Source organism: Conger conger, chromosome 4 (genome assembly GCF_963514075.1).
Source record: "Conger conger chromosome 4, fConCon1.1, whole genome shotgun sequence".
Classification (NCBI taxonomy): Eukaryota; Metazoa; Chordata; class Actinopteri; order Anguilliformes; family Congridae; genus Conger; species Conger conger.
In genome coordinates this window covers 61633975-61650508 of record NC_083763.1, presented here as the reverse complement: position 1 = coordinate 61650508, position 16534 = coordinate 61633975, and the positions used below count along the sequence as shown (strand labels likewise).

The following is a 16534-nucleotide window of genomic DNA, read 5'->3' as shown; positions in this document are numbered from 1 at the left end:
ACTCAGACACAGAACTGCACCAATGCAGCAATGAATGAAAGCACAAGTGGTGAATAAAATAGGCAACTCAGACAAGCAATTGACACTGCATGCAGACTCAGAGAAGTAGGCATGGTGTTCCTAACGGCATGTTTCCTTGGTGGCTGCCAAGGCCAACCAAGTGCTCTTGAGAAAAATAGTATACCCTCAGTTGGATATAAACAGCATTTATAAATCGGAAGATGTAAAATGTATCTACTGGCCACATTCTTATTAAAATATTCTTATTGATATGAAAGTTCAATCCCAGCAGTAGAGTGAAATAAGTTTTTTTAATATAAATGAGACATGCTATTACTGCATTTTTAAAAGGTAAGGTTTCGCCTCAGAGGAAATAAAGCACAGGCTATATCAGTAGCAGTGTTACTCAGAGAGTTGACTATATGTACTAAATTAAAACTTTACACTGCGGTTAATTTTCAAATGTATTTGAACATTTTCCAAAACTTATATCCATTTCATAGCAGATGTACATTCTGCACCACAACTCATGGGCGAGTCAAAGATAATTTTTCACATCATTTTTGGCACAGCCAAAAGACATAGTGCACCTCTTGCTCATTCACTGACATGGTTAAAAGCCAGCTGAAGGAATGCACTGGAACTGAAAGGTGTGGGTGTTGCCTAGTAACCAGTTAGGTGGAGTAAAGCACCTGTACAGTAATATCCGTGCACCTATGTGCTAGGCCAATCTGGAAAGGAAACGGTGAGCTTCACCGCAGTACTTCGACTCACCTCGATGGCGGAATGAGCCGGAGGCGGAAACGATGTGAGAATACCATCATGTGGAGGATAGCAGTGCGCTGCTATGTGCGTCTGCTCACAGCAGCTGAGATTAAATGCTTAACACATTCCACTCAAGCATCCCTTCAACGGCCTTTACAATGTCTTCATGCAGATGGCAATTTCACACACATCAAATGTATACAGTAGGAATATGTCAGGATGGAAGAGAGCACTCCTACTTCACTTGTCTGTTTGATTTGCTTTACAACCGCGCATAAATAATCAGATCACTTATGCACACAGAAAGAGGGCAATCTGAGGATAACTGACAGAGTTCTGATCCACACCAGTACAAATGGCAGCATAGTTTATCCAAGGCAGCATAGTTTGTCCTAACAGCACCCCTACACATTACAGTGCTCGTCTACATACAGTAGTTATTTTTAACTAAATGAAAGCAATACTCTATTGGCTTGAAGGCATGGCTTAGTCAGGAAAGGTGCACATGCAATTCCACATGATATGAAATAGGTAAGTACAGAGCTGTGGATTTCAGAATCATATGCAGTATATGCCTCAGCATTCAACAGACATATCCTATGGGCACTGAAGCCAGAAGCCAGAGCAGGAAAATATGTTGTCATGGAGATGCAAAGGCCAACCTAGAGGCTGAGTTTATTAGAGGAAGATCAATAGTCAGTTAGTAGTGCCATGTAGAGAATTTCAAACAGTGAAGCTCAATTTCTCAAAAGCAAAAAAACAAACAAACAAAAAAACACCAAGTGAAATTCAAGAATAAGCAATAAAAAAAACAAGAGACAAAAATCTATTTTCCCCAGTTGGTAAGCTCTGTTTTTCTGTTTTGTATGAGAGACAAATGCCATGATTTTCCAGAGGATTATCCTCATGCCTGCAGATTTCAGATGAATTTAAATGAATTTAAAGAAGAATCACCCACACAACAATACATGTAATACCCTGCTTTACAAGATGGCACTCCTAGGATTTAGACAAATTAGCCCCAGGTGGGACGAATTCTAGTTTAAAATTAAAAGTAGTGTCAGTAAAGTGAGCTCACTCACTCAGAGCACCACAGCCTGGGCCTGAATCTAAGTAACTTTTAAAATGTACCCTTTAAGATGTCTTTTGGATTAGTACTTTTTCTAAATTATTCCGTGGCTATACAGAAGCTGCTTGCCCACTGCACAGGGTGGCAACTTTTTGAGTATTACACAAAAATTATACAAGATACTTTTTGTCATTAATTAAATCATTGAAGAGCTTGACAGTGGCCTGCATTCATTTAAAATTAATGTGCTATTCTATTTCTGTGATACTGACCTACAAGCATTGCACAGGGCTAGCTTTGCCACTTTTAATGGTTTAATGGTCAGATAAGTACTTTGAAGTTGACCGTATACTGCAACTGCAGCTGGTTGGTGCCTTGCATGGCAGCCAATTGCTGCTGTTTGTGTGAATGGGTGAATGAAAAGCATCAATTGTCAAGCGCCTTGGATAAAGGCGCTATATGAATGCCGACAATTGACCATGAACATGAACATATACTGTAACCATAATTCTCAAAGTCCGTAAATCTCTCAAACTCTGCCATTTTGCAGTCTTTGGCTTTTTCAAAGTGCCTCAACAGCAACTTAAGTCAACATTATGTCTGGTTGGGATTCACCTCGCCAGAATTATGGTTTCCTCAGAGTATGCTTGTTTATAGTCTGTAATAACCACTAGAAGAACAAGAGCATAGAAAATAATAATAATAATAATATATTTGTCTTGGTTCAGGACAGAACATAATGTTCTCTGATCATAAAAGCATACTTGATGTGGTACATGTATATTTGAAACACCAGATACAGCCAAGCCACTGTTTCATTTCCTGACTATTTCCTGACATTTTATTTTGGTACTGTTATTTTAGTGATCTGTCCACAATATTTCAGGGCCTTGAAGGCCCTAGTGTTGGCATTTCATGCTGCTAAGGGGACTGCCCCACCTTACATCCAATCCTTAATTGCTCCCTACTCCCCAGCTAGACCACTCTGGTGTGCCAGCTCTGGTCGCCTTATGGTTCCCTCACTACGAGCACCTGGCGGTCAAACTGCAAATTCACGCCTGTTTTCCGTTCTGGTTCTTCAGTGGTGGAATGACTTGCCTACCACTGTCAGGACAGCACAATGTAAAATGTAAAAATATTTCCGATTTAGAATGTGTTAGGAGGCGGCACGGATGGTGCAGTGGGTAGCACTGCCGCCTCACAGCATGGAGGTCCTGGGTTCGAATCCCCGTCGGCCTGGGCCTCTCTGTGCAGAGTTTGCATGTTCTCCCCGTGTCTGCGTGGGCTTCCTCCGGGAACTCCAGTTTTTTCTCCCACAGTCCAAAGACATGCAGGTTAGGCTGATTGGAGAGTCTAAATTGCCCGTAGGTATGAGTGTGTGAGTGAATGGTGTGTGTGCCCTGCGATGGACTGGCGACCTGTCCAGGGTGTATTCCTGCCTTTCGCCCAATGTATGCTGGGATAGGCTCCAGCCCCCCTGCGACCCTGTTCAGTATAAGCAGGTTAGGATAATGAATGAATTAATGAATGTGTTAGGTCATCCAAATGTTACATTGACTTCCATCAGCCCACAGAATAGCACTCTTATATTCAGTAAAAGTGCTGTCCTCTGAAGACCACCAAACTAGAGCACTTCACTTCAACCCGTTAAGTTTGGTCACTTTTGCTTTGTTGATTGTTTTGCTTTGTTGTTTGTTTGTTTATTTGTTTGTTTAAAAAAAAAAAAAAAAATTCAAATAGGCCCTGGTCCTTATCTTTGTTGTACAGGTAGCAGTTGAAATTGTACTTCCCTCTAGGGTCTTTCAGTGCACTTATCCCTGGTTATGGGTATGCACTTTGTTGTACGTCGCTCTGGATAAGAGCATCTGCCAAATGCAATTAATGTAATGTAAAAGACCACAAGCACCTGCTTGACCAGACGTGGCTACTGCACAAACAGGGAATATCCCGGTCACAAATCTATGGTGATTTGCACAATCTATGGTGCAGCATGCCATGACAACTATCTGAGAAAACAAACTCTATGTAGCAGTAGTCCACAGGCAAATACGAACCACACACTGTGACTGCTTTTCAAAGAAAACTAAGCCATTTAAGCAGCATGATATGACAGCAATATCCATAATCACATTTTGTCTACAAGTAAGGCCAACAGCATAATGTGACGACTGTTTAACAAAGCACAACCAGTCTACAGGAAAGGAGTTGGTGTACAAGTATAATTGACAACATAATACAACAACTGTTGAAGACAAAATGTAGCACGACTGTCACAACTGTCTAAGAAATCAAAGGCAATTTACAAGTAAGACCAACAGTATAATTCCATTGCTGTATAAGAAAACAAAGGGAGCTCACAGGTAGAACAACAGCATAATGCGATCGCTATGTAGCAAAACAGCCGGGCAACAGGTAAGATTGACAGCATATTACAGCGCGGTAAGGCAGCTGTTTAAGAAAACAAAGCCAGTCAACAAGCAAGAGCGACAGCGTAATGCCACAGCTATTTAAAAAATGAGCCAATTGTCAAGCAGGAATGACAGCCTAGCGCGACAGCTGTTTAAGAAAACAAAGCCAGTTGACAGGTAAGACCAGAAGTATGTTGCAACATGACAACAGCTGCGTAAGAAAACAAAGTGTGGGGGCTCTTATTATCCTTCTGAGGAAATGGAATTCTCAGCAGGCGGAACAAATAGAGAATTAGTATTACAAAGCTTTGAGTTGCCTGAGAATATTACCAAAGGACATCGATGACAGTGCAGTCTTTTTGAAATTTTGGCTTTTGGAATTTCTTCCCATAAAATGGCTTAATGCTCTCACAGTGACAAATACACACTTAAATTACATTTCATAATTGAACCAATGGAAACTTTACCAAGTAGATGACATATAGCAAAATACATAATGTGGGAAATTATAGGCAATAATGTATAAAAATCTGAACTGTCACAGCAAACTTTTCACAGTTCAGAAGACGAAAGAACTTCCCTTTCAAAAGATATTTAGCATGTGCATTATTTACACAGGATAGATCTTTACTCTGCGAACAATTCTGAAAACTCTGGAATTGGAATAACTAGCGCTAGGACTTGCAGAATGGTTGTTGCATATTCTGTGAAGGCCATTATTCAAATTTTTTGAGAATAACAAAAAATAAATGAAACACTTACCAATTAATTCTTTGTTTCTCACATCTAAGGCCATATTTCTTAAAGCTGTGGCCACGGCACACACCACGCGGTCGTTGTCAATCCGCAGCAGCTCCACCAGTATGGGCAGGCCCTTCTCTTTCCTCACGGCCGCGCGGATGTACACGGACCACTGCAGGCAGGGGGCGACAGAGAGCGCACTTCACTTCCACTTCCATCACTCCAAACCTCCTTTTCAACAGAGGAAATGTCTAATAACATCAACACCTCTTTCCTTCCGTTCACACGGTTTAATAACCGTGTTTTATCTGCTGTACATGTGTAGCGTGGACCGGGGGTCAGGGCCGGCGATGCACAAGGCCATTTGAGGATTGCGTTTGATCTGACCCTTCCCGTACTTGGCCTTCATCAGAGGCTTGTTGTCAGCTCTGATTTAGCAGTGTTACGCCATGTTCGCTGATGTGATGGGAAGGCCTGGACAACTGCTCCCCAGAGCCAGGGCAGAAATCCATATTTATGATGTCTCATACACGCGCTGTCTTTGAGTGTGCTTCTGTGTGTGTGAGTGTGTGGGTGCGTGTGTAGTACATATGTGCGTGCAGTCACAAATTTCATAACTTTTCTTCATAACTTGCAAATTACATTAGCGTTCTCAATAATAAAATCAGTTCTCAATTAAAAAAACTGTACTGAGACCTTCTTACAAATGTGTTTAATATACATACAGGTAACTGAATAACATAATTAAACAACAAGGAGGTCCTTTTGTCAGTTCATCAGGTTACACCTTCAATCATACAAGAATGACTTGCATGTCGGTATTACGGATGGTTACAGTTCAGGCAGAACAAGCAATTGCAAACAGGTCAACTGCACCTTCATCCGCAAGCAGAGTGCTACGGTTACAGGTAGAATTTGTGTCATGTTTTGAAGGGATGCAGAAGGAGACATCTGCATACTAAATATATACAGTACATGCACACAGTCCCCCTGCTGTCTGATTCAATGAGAGAGGAGAGAATTTACAGCCAGCGAGCAGCCACATGTTCCCTGAGACAGCTGTCCACTGATATTGCTTTCGTGAAGGTCAGTCTTGGATAAACTTTACATCCCCTCTAAAGTGGTATCGTGCACTGCACAGTGAGAAGCTTAGCAGGTGGCACTAAGTTGGGAATCTAATGAAAATTCTAAAGTCCCCCTCCTAATGCTCCCATATCTGCGCTTATGAAAGATCTCACGTTAAACTTATGGATCTTAGGTGTAAGACCCATTTACGTAAATATTTGGAACAGATGGAAATGCTTTATCCTATTTACCAAAAAAGTTACCATCCCAATGCACAGATATAATGCAATGTAAATGTATAAATTTAACTACATAAAAATATTGGTAAATTAGACAGGTAGCAGATGAACAAATATAAAGCCACATATACAGTTAAGGCACTTTTAATTGACTGGTGAGATGAGCTAAGACATTGATAAAGTACAGGCACCTCCTGGATTTCACTAGGGATTGGGGTAACCCCCATCCTTTCCCGTTTAACAGGTGAAGAGCCCTAAGCCTCCAGGAGCAGTTGGGTCAGTAATGGGCCTATAAACCCATCCAATCCCAGCCTTTCAGACTGGCAGTCTGGCAGCCTATTGATTCTGTGAGAGACAGTCTTTGGGTGGATTAGACCGTTCTATCGGTGGAGGTAAGGGCAGCTCTTTGTCTCTGCGAGACAGAGAAACAGGAAGCTTTTATATTGTGTTGGTTTTGTGAGATGGAGGAAGAAATCGTTTCCGGCAATAAAAAATGGGATTGAGGTAAGCCCCCTGCCCCATCACAATGGTCTGCCACACAAGAAAAACACAGGCATGCACACGCACACACACATACACACAGGCACACACACAAACAACATACACTCAATTCCATCTCATCTCTGATATACGTATACTGAAACAGACGATATTAGTGTGCCTGTAGCCGGATACTCCGACACCCCCGTCCCCTAGTAATGGAGCAGGACTGACCGTAGGACCTACCTTCCAGCTGCCGGCCGCCAGATTCTGCAGTGCCCCGGCCGCTCCCTCCAGCGTGTCAGGATTGGAGCACTCGGACAGGAGAGTGAGGTAGGGTTTGACAATGGAGGGGTGCCACAGCATCTGGATCCCTTTGGGGGGGTCGGTAGACTCAGGGAGGGGTCCAACACCATCCCACTAGACAACCAGAGGGCAGAGACACTTCACCATGGGGCCAGACAAAAGTACAAACATCATCACTCTATACAGCAGAATACCCAGCAGTCCCTGCAATGCTCCCGATCAATCATCCTGGAAGAGGCAGATCGGGACAATGCAGTTCATCTGTGTCTGCCGCACATGCTCTGTCTATGGCAAGGTGCACATAGAAGAGGAAAACAGAGCATCTGGGTGTACATTTGAGGCACAAAATGGCAGCTACACTGGGGCACAAAGGCACACATGCTGAGCTTCAGAAGGAGAATTACATGATTCAAAAGCAGGAGGTCAGAGCAGTGGGCTCAGCCCACCAGCATGCTTTTACTGCGGCGGAGTGAAGTCCTTCACACTGCTTTACCGCTCAAAGCCCTGTTTGATTTAGTCCCCCTTGTCACTGCCTCTGAATTCTTTCGCCATTTCGACAAGACGTGCTTTCTTGTGCGCCGGGGCCATCAGAAATGGGATGTCTCTACTGCGAGAAGCGTTCGAACGGCAGGTTCAGAATTTATTCCACCAGCAAGCTGTGGACTGTGGTGACCCACTTTCACTCGGCAGGCCTTGAGAAATGCCTAAATGTTATTCATCTGCGCCGCCTTTCCGTCCCCTCAATAATTAATGAGTGTGTGTACAGTCAGTGCCTCTGCTCACAGGATAAGCCGTGTTGTTCCGTTAATTGCTGCAGGGGAGAGAAACGCCCACGGGGCTGTTTCCACACAGCGAGGCTGGGCGGAGGCGGACTTAGGAAACATCAAGTTTGGCTCTGAATAGATACGAAAACATTTTCAAACCCATTCATTTCAAAGCTTGTTATTAACACACCAACTTCCATTCTACCTCGCACTTTTTGGAATGTATTATTGTGATTCAAAAAGAAAAAAAATTTTTTTCAATGAAATATGATGAAACAACCTTTTCAATACAAATTTACCTAAAGTGAACTATATAAAAAAAAGCAATGCGCTATTCATTCAAGGATGGAGTTTTTATGATTCATGAAATAGTTCCATGAACTTTGGTCAATGCTGCATATTTCTGAAGCACAGAATGATAAACATACTGTGTTTTGTTCACCACGGTGCAATCCAGGGCTGACCAATTGAAGGAAATTCTTGCCATAAATCCAACTGTACGGCAATCCTTTGTATTGGCACCAATATGTGTTTCCCCAGACAAGAAGCAAAAGTCAGTACCAAATAATTTGCATGTTTTCCATTGTATTCTGGAAAATGCTCTGCCATCTGGCAGGAAATGATGACAGAGTATATGAACATAACTCTGACAGTTCTTTTAGACTACAATAACCCAATTTGTTTTCGCAGGGAGGCACAACAAAAATGTCAAATGCTTTAAAGAGCATAATTCATTTTGGTAATATATCTAAGAGAAGACCTTACTCTGGCAGCCATAGTACTGATGAGTGACATAGCTCGATAGCTTGGTTTAAAGTAGACTTACTTTTCTGTTACATTCCAGCATTAACTCAATTCTGCTGATTATATCAGCTGCTGATGATACCCTATTATAGTGTGAGGTGTATTAACTCTCTGAAGATGAATCATTAATGTTGCAACCATGTCAAGCTATGTACAATTAACTAGTTTAACCTTTGTTTAATATTCATTATTATATGTGAAAACAGTTGGTGCTTACAAGCACTGATTTTCAGAAATTTTTAACGAAAAAAACAAAACAAATACACCGCTTTTGTAAAACCTTCTGGAAACGATATTGCATAACCAATGACTATCCTTGCAGTGAAGCTCTGATTTACTGTATTGGTTTGGCTTCTGGCATCCCATGAATCTTATACAACATTGTTTTAATTGAACACCACCCAAGTCATAAACTCCCAACCACTTAAAATACTATATTAGTCTGCTAGAAGATGCTCATATTCTGCAAACCATTAAATAGAATAACTGCAGTCAAACAGCTCCAGCTGTGTACAAACTAAGAAATCCCAGTTCAGGGCCCTTCCAGAATGTAGATTATATTGAGGAACTTTGGAAGTTTCAGTTTTGTGCCTGGCCTTGTTTGCTAAGGAAACATGCTAATGCACAGCTTTGGCCAACAGTGGGCTTCTGTCGATTTGACACTGAAATACCCTGTTCGGTAAAAGTGAATTTACTGTAGATTAAGGGGCGCAGTAAGTCAAAGCACCCTAATTTGGCTAAATGCCGATGACAGTCAACCCGCACTATTTTTATACAACCAAGGAAGCCTCTGATACTCATTTATTCCATCCATACCCTTGCAGCCTAACCTCTGAACGAGGTTAATCTCCACATTGCTTTTATAAAACAGCTGCTGCCAGAACCCTTCAAAATGTGTAGTGTAGGAGACTGCCCTAAAGAGACACTGGCTAATAGCATATAATATTTGAAATAAGGGCCAGTGATGTTATAGTAAAGCAGCACAGCAACCTAATTTGACTTAATGGTTATCACAGTCAACCCACTCATGCTGTATTAGTCTTTCAATTAAAATTTAGTTTTTACTGTTTTACTTTCCCGTCGCCCTACCTTGTTTCATAATGTATAAATTTGGCCCTTTTAAATTATGTATCACCTCCCACTGTTTCAACTGCTATGCATTTTCGTACATGTGTATTTTGACACAGTAGTTAATTTATTTCAAATTGGAATAGAAAATGTCCAGCTGATGATTTAATACCTTCACCGCACTTCTGATTAAAAATGAAAACTTCATATATTTACTTGGGAGGGATATAGTGCATTTCCTCCACGTCCGAGCAGATTGAGGGATTAGCGCGGCTGCGGCGGGCTACAGGATTCCCTTCCAGTCAATTAGGGCCGATAAACAGCAGAGCTCCCCTGAAGAAAAACGCCGGCCTCAGTCTGCAGCCCAGCTCGCTGCAGCGCATTGATAAATGATTTAAGGGAGTACATTACTTTCCTGTGCCGCGAGGCCCAGGTGTCCTCTTTTAAAGTGGCTAATCGCTTTACTCCATGTACAGCTGGGCGGCTGAAACATTCCGCCCAGGAAGTGATATCAGGGGGCATCCGCAGTTAAATTTAGCAATATGCTTCGATCTTTGCCATTTGGCAAAATCTAAATGCGTGCTGCCAATGTCCATCTCCTGAGGTCACTGTGTCTGCTGGGAAGCAATATGTGCCCAGGAAAATCTATTCACATACAGTTTAAACTAACACACTTTATGTGTGTAATACAAATGAGCACATTTGTAGAACGTTTGAGTCTATGGCACTTACAGGTATTAGGTATTTTTTAAGGATGGTTATGAGATTATGAATTTGTCAGCTTAAGCATGCATGGTTCTGTATATATCATTTCTTGCTTTCATCTTAAATCCATAATACACACACTACTGGTTATGTGGAAACCCATAGCTTTCCACATTAGGTGGTGTATTAATTCAGAGCATTAATGTGCTGGATTTCTTTTACTTACATTGAATGTGCAAAAAAAAGCATCAAATATGACTAAATTTGTTTTATTTATTTTTTATTATGAATAACTTGCTAGCAGATGCAATTAAATTGAGTATCATTGCAATAACAGAGGTGAATTTAAAATTATAATTGCTAATGCTGTTGTCAACAGGGCCGATCAACAGGGGGAAGTAAAAACCCAGCAAGGTCAGTCGAGCTTGTGGCCACCATTGAAACAATGTGAACTGTATGCAGGCCTGATATAGCATGCACAACTTTCCCTGGTCGTCTGGGTGCTCCACACAAAACTGTAATTACTAAAAAGGATCCATTGCCGGAAACTGAAGTGTTCCTAACACAATCTCATTCCTTTGCTTTGATGAATATAAGTGAGTTGTGAGCCTCTGTGTGATCATCTTGCACCCAAACAATGACTGGGGTAGCCTCTTCCTGCTGGTCCAATCGTAGATGTGGAGGTTGTTTTAACCTGCTGTGCATACCTGGGATACAGTGGAAATGGCCGGGCGAAAATGACCATCGAGTTCAAGCACAATGAGGTCACCTGCCAGCCTGAGTTTGTCATTTACTGTACACCTGTGACTGGTGCTACCTTTCGGCCGTTGGAAATAACTCTGTGAAAGCCCTATGCAGCTAGTGACAGTCCAGTCATCATCTTTCCAGTGACACAGCCCTGTGAGCAAAAGCCAGAATTTGGACTTCTGGGGTGGTGGAAATCTAGGTTGAGAGATGTTTTGACATAAATGGTCTAGGTTAATCCAAATATAGCTCAGGTTTTACCCAGACACTCTTTAGCCTGGCTATGTCCTAGTTGGCTAGAAAACTCAACCAAATGTAGCCGGGTTTTCAACTGAACCTAGCTGGGGGTAGTTTATTTCTTGGCTTTCATCAGTCTTGACATTTAACATGTTAATGTTAAATCACCTCAGTGACACTTCTCAGACTGACAAGCAAATGGAGTGCTTGTACAACAGCTGAATGTGAGTCTGCCATGGCCAGTCATGACTTATCAATGACAGAGACTGATGGAAGGACACTCATATCTAATCAACATCCGAACTGTGGGAATTTGTCTAGATTCGTTGCCCCATGCAGTCCAACAGAGGATATTTTCCTTTCATACAGCCAAGGAAGCATGTGATCTCACTTATTCAATCCCTGCTCTTGTAGCCTAACCTCTGATCTACTATAACCTCAACATATCTGTCATGAAACAGCTGCCAACAGGACTGTTATTAGTATAATATAGTGCAAGAGACGACCCTAAGAGTCACACTGACCCAGCATGTTTCTCAGAAATCTTCCCTTGCCATGTGAAAATTAAATTAGGAGTAAATAATACAATCTTTAATGAGAAAAATTGTATTAGGCAAGGTAAGATTAGGTAAAGGAAAACACTTGAGAGTGAATTAGCGATTAGAAATAAATCACACAAAACAACAACAACAAAAACAAAACAACTTGCTTATCAGCCAAGTGGGAGAACACAACTGGAACAGTCCTATCAGTGGCAAAATGGGTTCAAATTGGCCAGGATTCCTTCAATTACCACTGTATCAACTACCTCCCAAAGTCATGCCAGCTGCCCACAGGCTAGGAATGGTTTTCAGGGAGCTATGCATCCCTCCTGCGCTGCTGCATGGCCCGTGTTGAGGAAAAGAGTCAGCTGCAGCGCTCCCTACTCCCTTTACTGGAAGGACTGCTGCCCAGCACTCATTTCAGAATCACAACTGGGATTCTCAACTGTGGTGAAAAACAGGAGGAAATAATAAAAAAAAAACTAACAAATAAGCAGAGCAGCTCACTTTTACAGTGCTTCCCTGTCTATGAATTGAAGAATGTCCAGCTCAAACCCCTTTTATGAATCAGGAATAAGGTTTCTCAGCACCCTCTGGCAAACATGGCCTCGTAGAGGCAGTGTCGGCGTTGAGAGCACTCAGGCTTTTAGCGGAGTGACTCCAACACTGCAGGAACAGTAATTGCACATGGCTCGCAAACACCACTTCCTGGTAGCAAGAAATCAACCTTGTAAAACAACTAATTATCCATCGGATAAGGACCTTTCTCCTCACACCCGCTCCCTCATCGCCTCCACCGCCGACTGCAAAAAAGCGGCTAATTGCAATCAGCTGCAGTCAAATTTCCCACCTGATCTTGCGCCTTCTTTTTCTTCTTCTTCTTCCCCCAGCACCCCGAGCTCTCGCCATCCTTGCCGTTGGCATCGCCACAAAGCAATCCATCAAGCTCATCCGTGCCCATCTGCTGTCCCTGAGAAGTCTCTGCAGCCAGCCGATACGAGAGGTTCCTCAAGATGCACACACAATTTTCTATGGTCTGAAAGGAGATGGGAACAGAAGATCTCAGCAGATGTGCATGGACCTCAGCCCAGGGCTTTGAGAGAGTCTGTAAAGCCCAGCTGCTGATGGAGCTGGGGCGTCCCGTTCTCCCTCCACTCTGTAATTACACTCTAATTGCCAATAACATTTATTTACAACCGAAATGGGCCCAGCGCCAGAAAAGACAGTTCATGCAATTTACCCCTGTAACATACTGCGGATCAGGCAAATAATAATCAAGAGTGCTGAAAAACGGTAATGTTTTTTTTTAAAGGGAGTGTAGTGTGCCTGTGCATCAAGAACAGTAATATTTCATATTAACTGGTGTAATTCATTTGTATATTACATAATTTGCCTTGGCAAAATGATATGATATGATATGATATGATATGACTAGCTTCAGGAAATTAAGGAAACATAGAAGGGTTAAGACATTTTCATTACTGGTTTCTTAAAGCGGCACCATGCAAAAATAAATAAGCTAATGCTCATTGCTAATTACTCAGCAGCAAAAAATTCAAAAACGGTTGGTGCTGGTGTTTACATTTTCAGTTGCGATGGCTTGTCCATATCCCATACACACATCTGAGGCTGATGTGACCGACGCTTTATGAGCTAGAAGACCAGCTCATAAAGCTCATAGCAATGGCTAAGAGGAGTGTAATTTCAGCATGTGTGAGCAATGGAGGCAGTATTGCTTCATTGCTCAGGAAAATGGCTGTAGAGTCACAATATCATCTTCATGAATGAGAGTAATGAAGTAAACAGCCTCATTCACTGCACCACCCACTGTCTTATTTGTAAACTATAAGCATCATTTTGTGAATTACAGTTAGGCAAATGAAGGCCAAGGGCCAGCTCTAACAATTAGACATCTCATGTCATGATTTCTCAGAGGTTTTAAATGAAACTTTGACACATTCTCCAGTGTTATTCTATGGCAGATTAATAAACCCATGCTGCTGCAAAATAGAATGTGATATCCTGACCTTAAAGTGATTGGCTGGTGGTTGGAGGGATTGGTGAGTTAAGACAACCTCTCACTGTGCGACCTGCTTTTATCACAGCAAAATTTCACAATCCTGGAAGCCACTACATCAAAGTGCCTTCATAAACGCTGAAAGTAAGCCAGGATCTGGGCAAAGCACTTCACATCTCTGCAATCACAAAAAAACAGCTTCACAGATTCCTGGCTCCTTTCCAACAATTTCATTACAGCTATATACTTTCCCCTGTGATTTCCTGATAAAAAAGGCTCAAGGCCTAGAGGAGAGACTGGAAGATGCATTCTCTATAAGACAGGTAAAGACCCCTGTAATTAAAGTTGAATGCTGACATTTTCCAAATGTTGAGAGGAAGATGAAAGCACAAGGTGTTTCGGGAAGCATGGATTTACATTGGACCTTCAAAAAAAAGGCCACAATACTCAGACAATAACAACATTTCTCCTTGAAGTTCAGTCATCTGAGAGGGGTTTCACACCTTGTATGTGTGTGCAGGACAATTGACTGATGTTTGACATTGATAGTTACCTATCAAATTATTGCGGCAGACAAAGTCTACTGCAGCCTCCAACCCCTGCTCAGACTATTGTGCATTTTCAGGGCACAATTTCCCTTCAGGGTCTGGACACCTTCAACAGGGGCTCGCTCTAGGTTACACACAATCAATGGTGACAATGTGGAGAATCATTTTAGAAAGACCTCGACAAAATGAAGTGAAATTGCCCCCGGTAGGATGTCTGTCAATGACTTTGGGAATATGACCACTGGCAGGGTGCCGGGCAGATCTCTGCCACCGTCTGGCCAAGCGTTCAATTCTCATTACTATGAGAGTATCACAGCCCTCCTATTACGCCATCTGAGGTGTCGCGGGAGGCCGGCAGTGAAACCGTGATTAAAGGATGCCATCTTCAGACACGGCCACGGCAACCTTGAGAAGGCAACCATCCACAACGCTGTTTATTTGTTGCCGAGGCCTCTGTTGGCTTTTTACAGGCCCGTCTTTATGGCAGCCGGGATAATAGGGAGAGAGGAAAGGAAATACAAAGTCAAACCTTGCTATCAATCTCGCTGCTCCCCAGCGCCGTCTGGATGACGTAGAGCAGGGCGTCGGTGAGTCCCTCACATTCCCGCATCCTCCGGCGTGCCTCCTCCCCCGCCGAGCTCACGTTCCTGCAACACAGGCAGCGGGGTGAGCGGGTCCCAGTGCGCCAAGACCCCAAAACCAACACCCGGGCGGACCTCCACATTCAAGGACAAAGAGGCAGGAATAGCCTGCCGGACACCACACAACAGGACCAATCATTACGGAGTGTGTGGTACGATGGTACAGGTACGAGCAGCAGAGGTTACGCCCCGCCACACACACCCAGATCCGCATATTATTCAGCAACTAACTGTTGACAGCATGTTCTGTCTAAAGTATGTGTAAGAAATATTTTCGGAATAATTTTGTGGTCCTTTGTGAAATAGAACTTGCTGTAAAAATAGCTACGGTATTATCCCAAATATATGCTGGGCCATGCACTGGAATATTTAGTATGGGTTTAATATATTTTTAATACATATGTTACATTCACCTTGAAATCTTGTGAAGTGTAACTCAAGGTCATTCACCTTGTCTCCAATGTAACCAGAATACACATAACGCTATTCACTTTATTTCCCAAACTATTCCCAAACAGATCGAATTCAGATAACTATTGACTGGTTGCATAGGGCTTATCTTTGTTAAATCTGAGAGTAGCACAAAATCCCCAAGCCTTTGAAGAGAGCAGTCCTTTTTTGAAAGGCTGGAGAATACAGTACAGTTCAAAACACAACTTGGCCTGACCTCAGGTGTTTCAAACTAAACAAAGAAAAAGATGGCACCCAAGCTTTATTTAGTCCAGTGTTTTATTTTTTTCATGAATAAATTGTTATTATGTTCATTTTTAGTGTTATGCTGGCTTTTTAAAGTTTATAATGATTGTACTCAATAATAATAATAATTGACTTTTTTGCACCTAATAAAGAAAGCAGAATAAAAATTCTATGAGGTCCAAAGCACTGATAAGGAGATCAGCTTAGTCTGTGAAGCTGGAGATCTGAGACACTGTGATGAAGTACAAAATTACAGAGGAAGCCTCACCCAGTTTAACATATACACAGCACAATCACAAATCACAAATCAAAAGCCTCTCCATGTTAATTGCTACTATACTCCATAATCCACCTCAATGTAATTAATTTTCAGCACACACAGTACAACCACAATCAATTCCATGTAATACCAAAAGTAGTAAGTGTAATGAAAGAGCGAGAATAAGTGGTACAAAACGCTAATACATCTCAACCAAATCCCTATCTTCTATTACTATTTAAAAGAGTGACATAACTCCACCATGTTTTTTTACCTAGTATTACGACATTGATAATATTGAACAGCAATATTCTGTTAGAAAACAAAATCTGTCTTGTTTGGTATATTGAGTTATTAACATTACAGTAAGGCCAATGGTTTTATGTTCATACACACAGTACATTTTTAGGACATATGCTTAATTGCCTTTACAAAA

At 42.0% G+C, this 16534-nt stretch overlaps 1 protein-coding gene across 4 annotated transcripts in view; it reads right to left on the bottom strand.

The window, feature by feature from the left end:
* LOC133127078 (catenin delta-2-like) overlaps positions 1-16534 on the bottom strand; it is a 256199-nt gene that overhangs the window by 31889 nt on the left and 207776 nt on the right. For 3 of the 4 annotated variants that reach the window (XM_061239702.1, XM_061239703.1, XM_061239705.1), the window contains 4 exons: positions 15032-15149; positions 12788-12973; positions 7002-7187; positions 5005-5155 (listed from right to left, as the gene is read on the bottom strand). In XM_061239702.1, the coding sequence (XP_061095686.1) occupies positions 5005-5155; positions 7002-7187; positions 12788-12973; positions 15032-15149 (641 nt within the window). The remainder of the gene's footprint in view (positions 1-5004; positions 5156-7001; positions 7188-12787; positions 12974-15031; positions 15150-16534) is intronic. The other variant, XM_061239704.1, reaches the window with a different exon arrangement.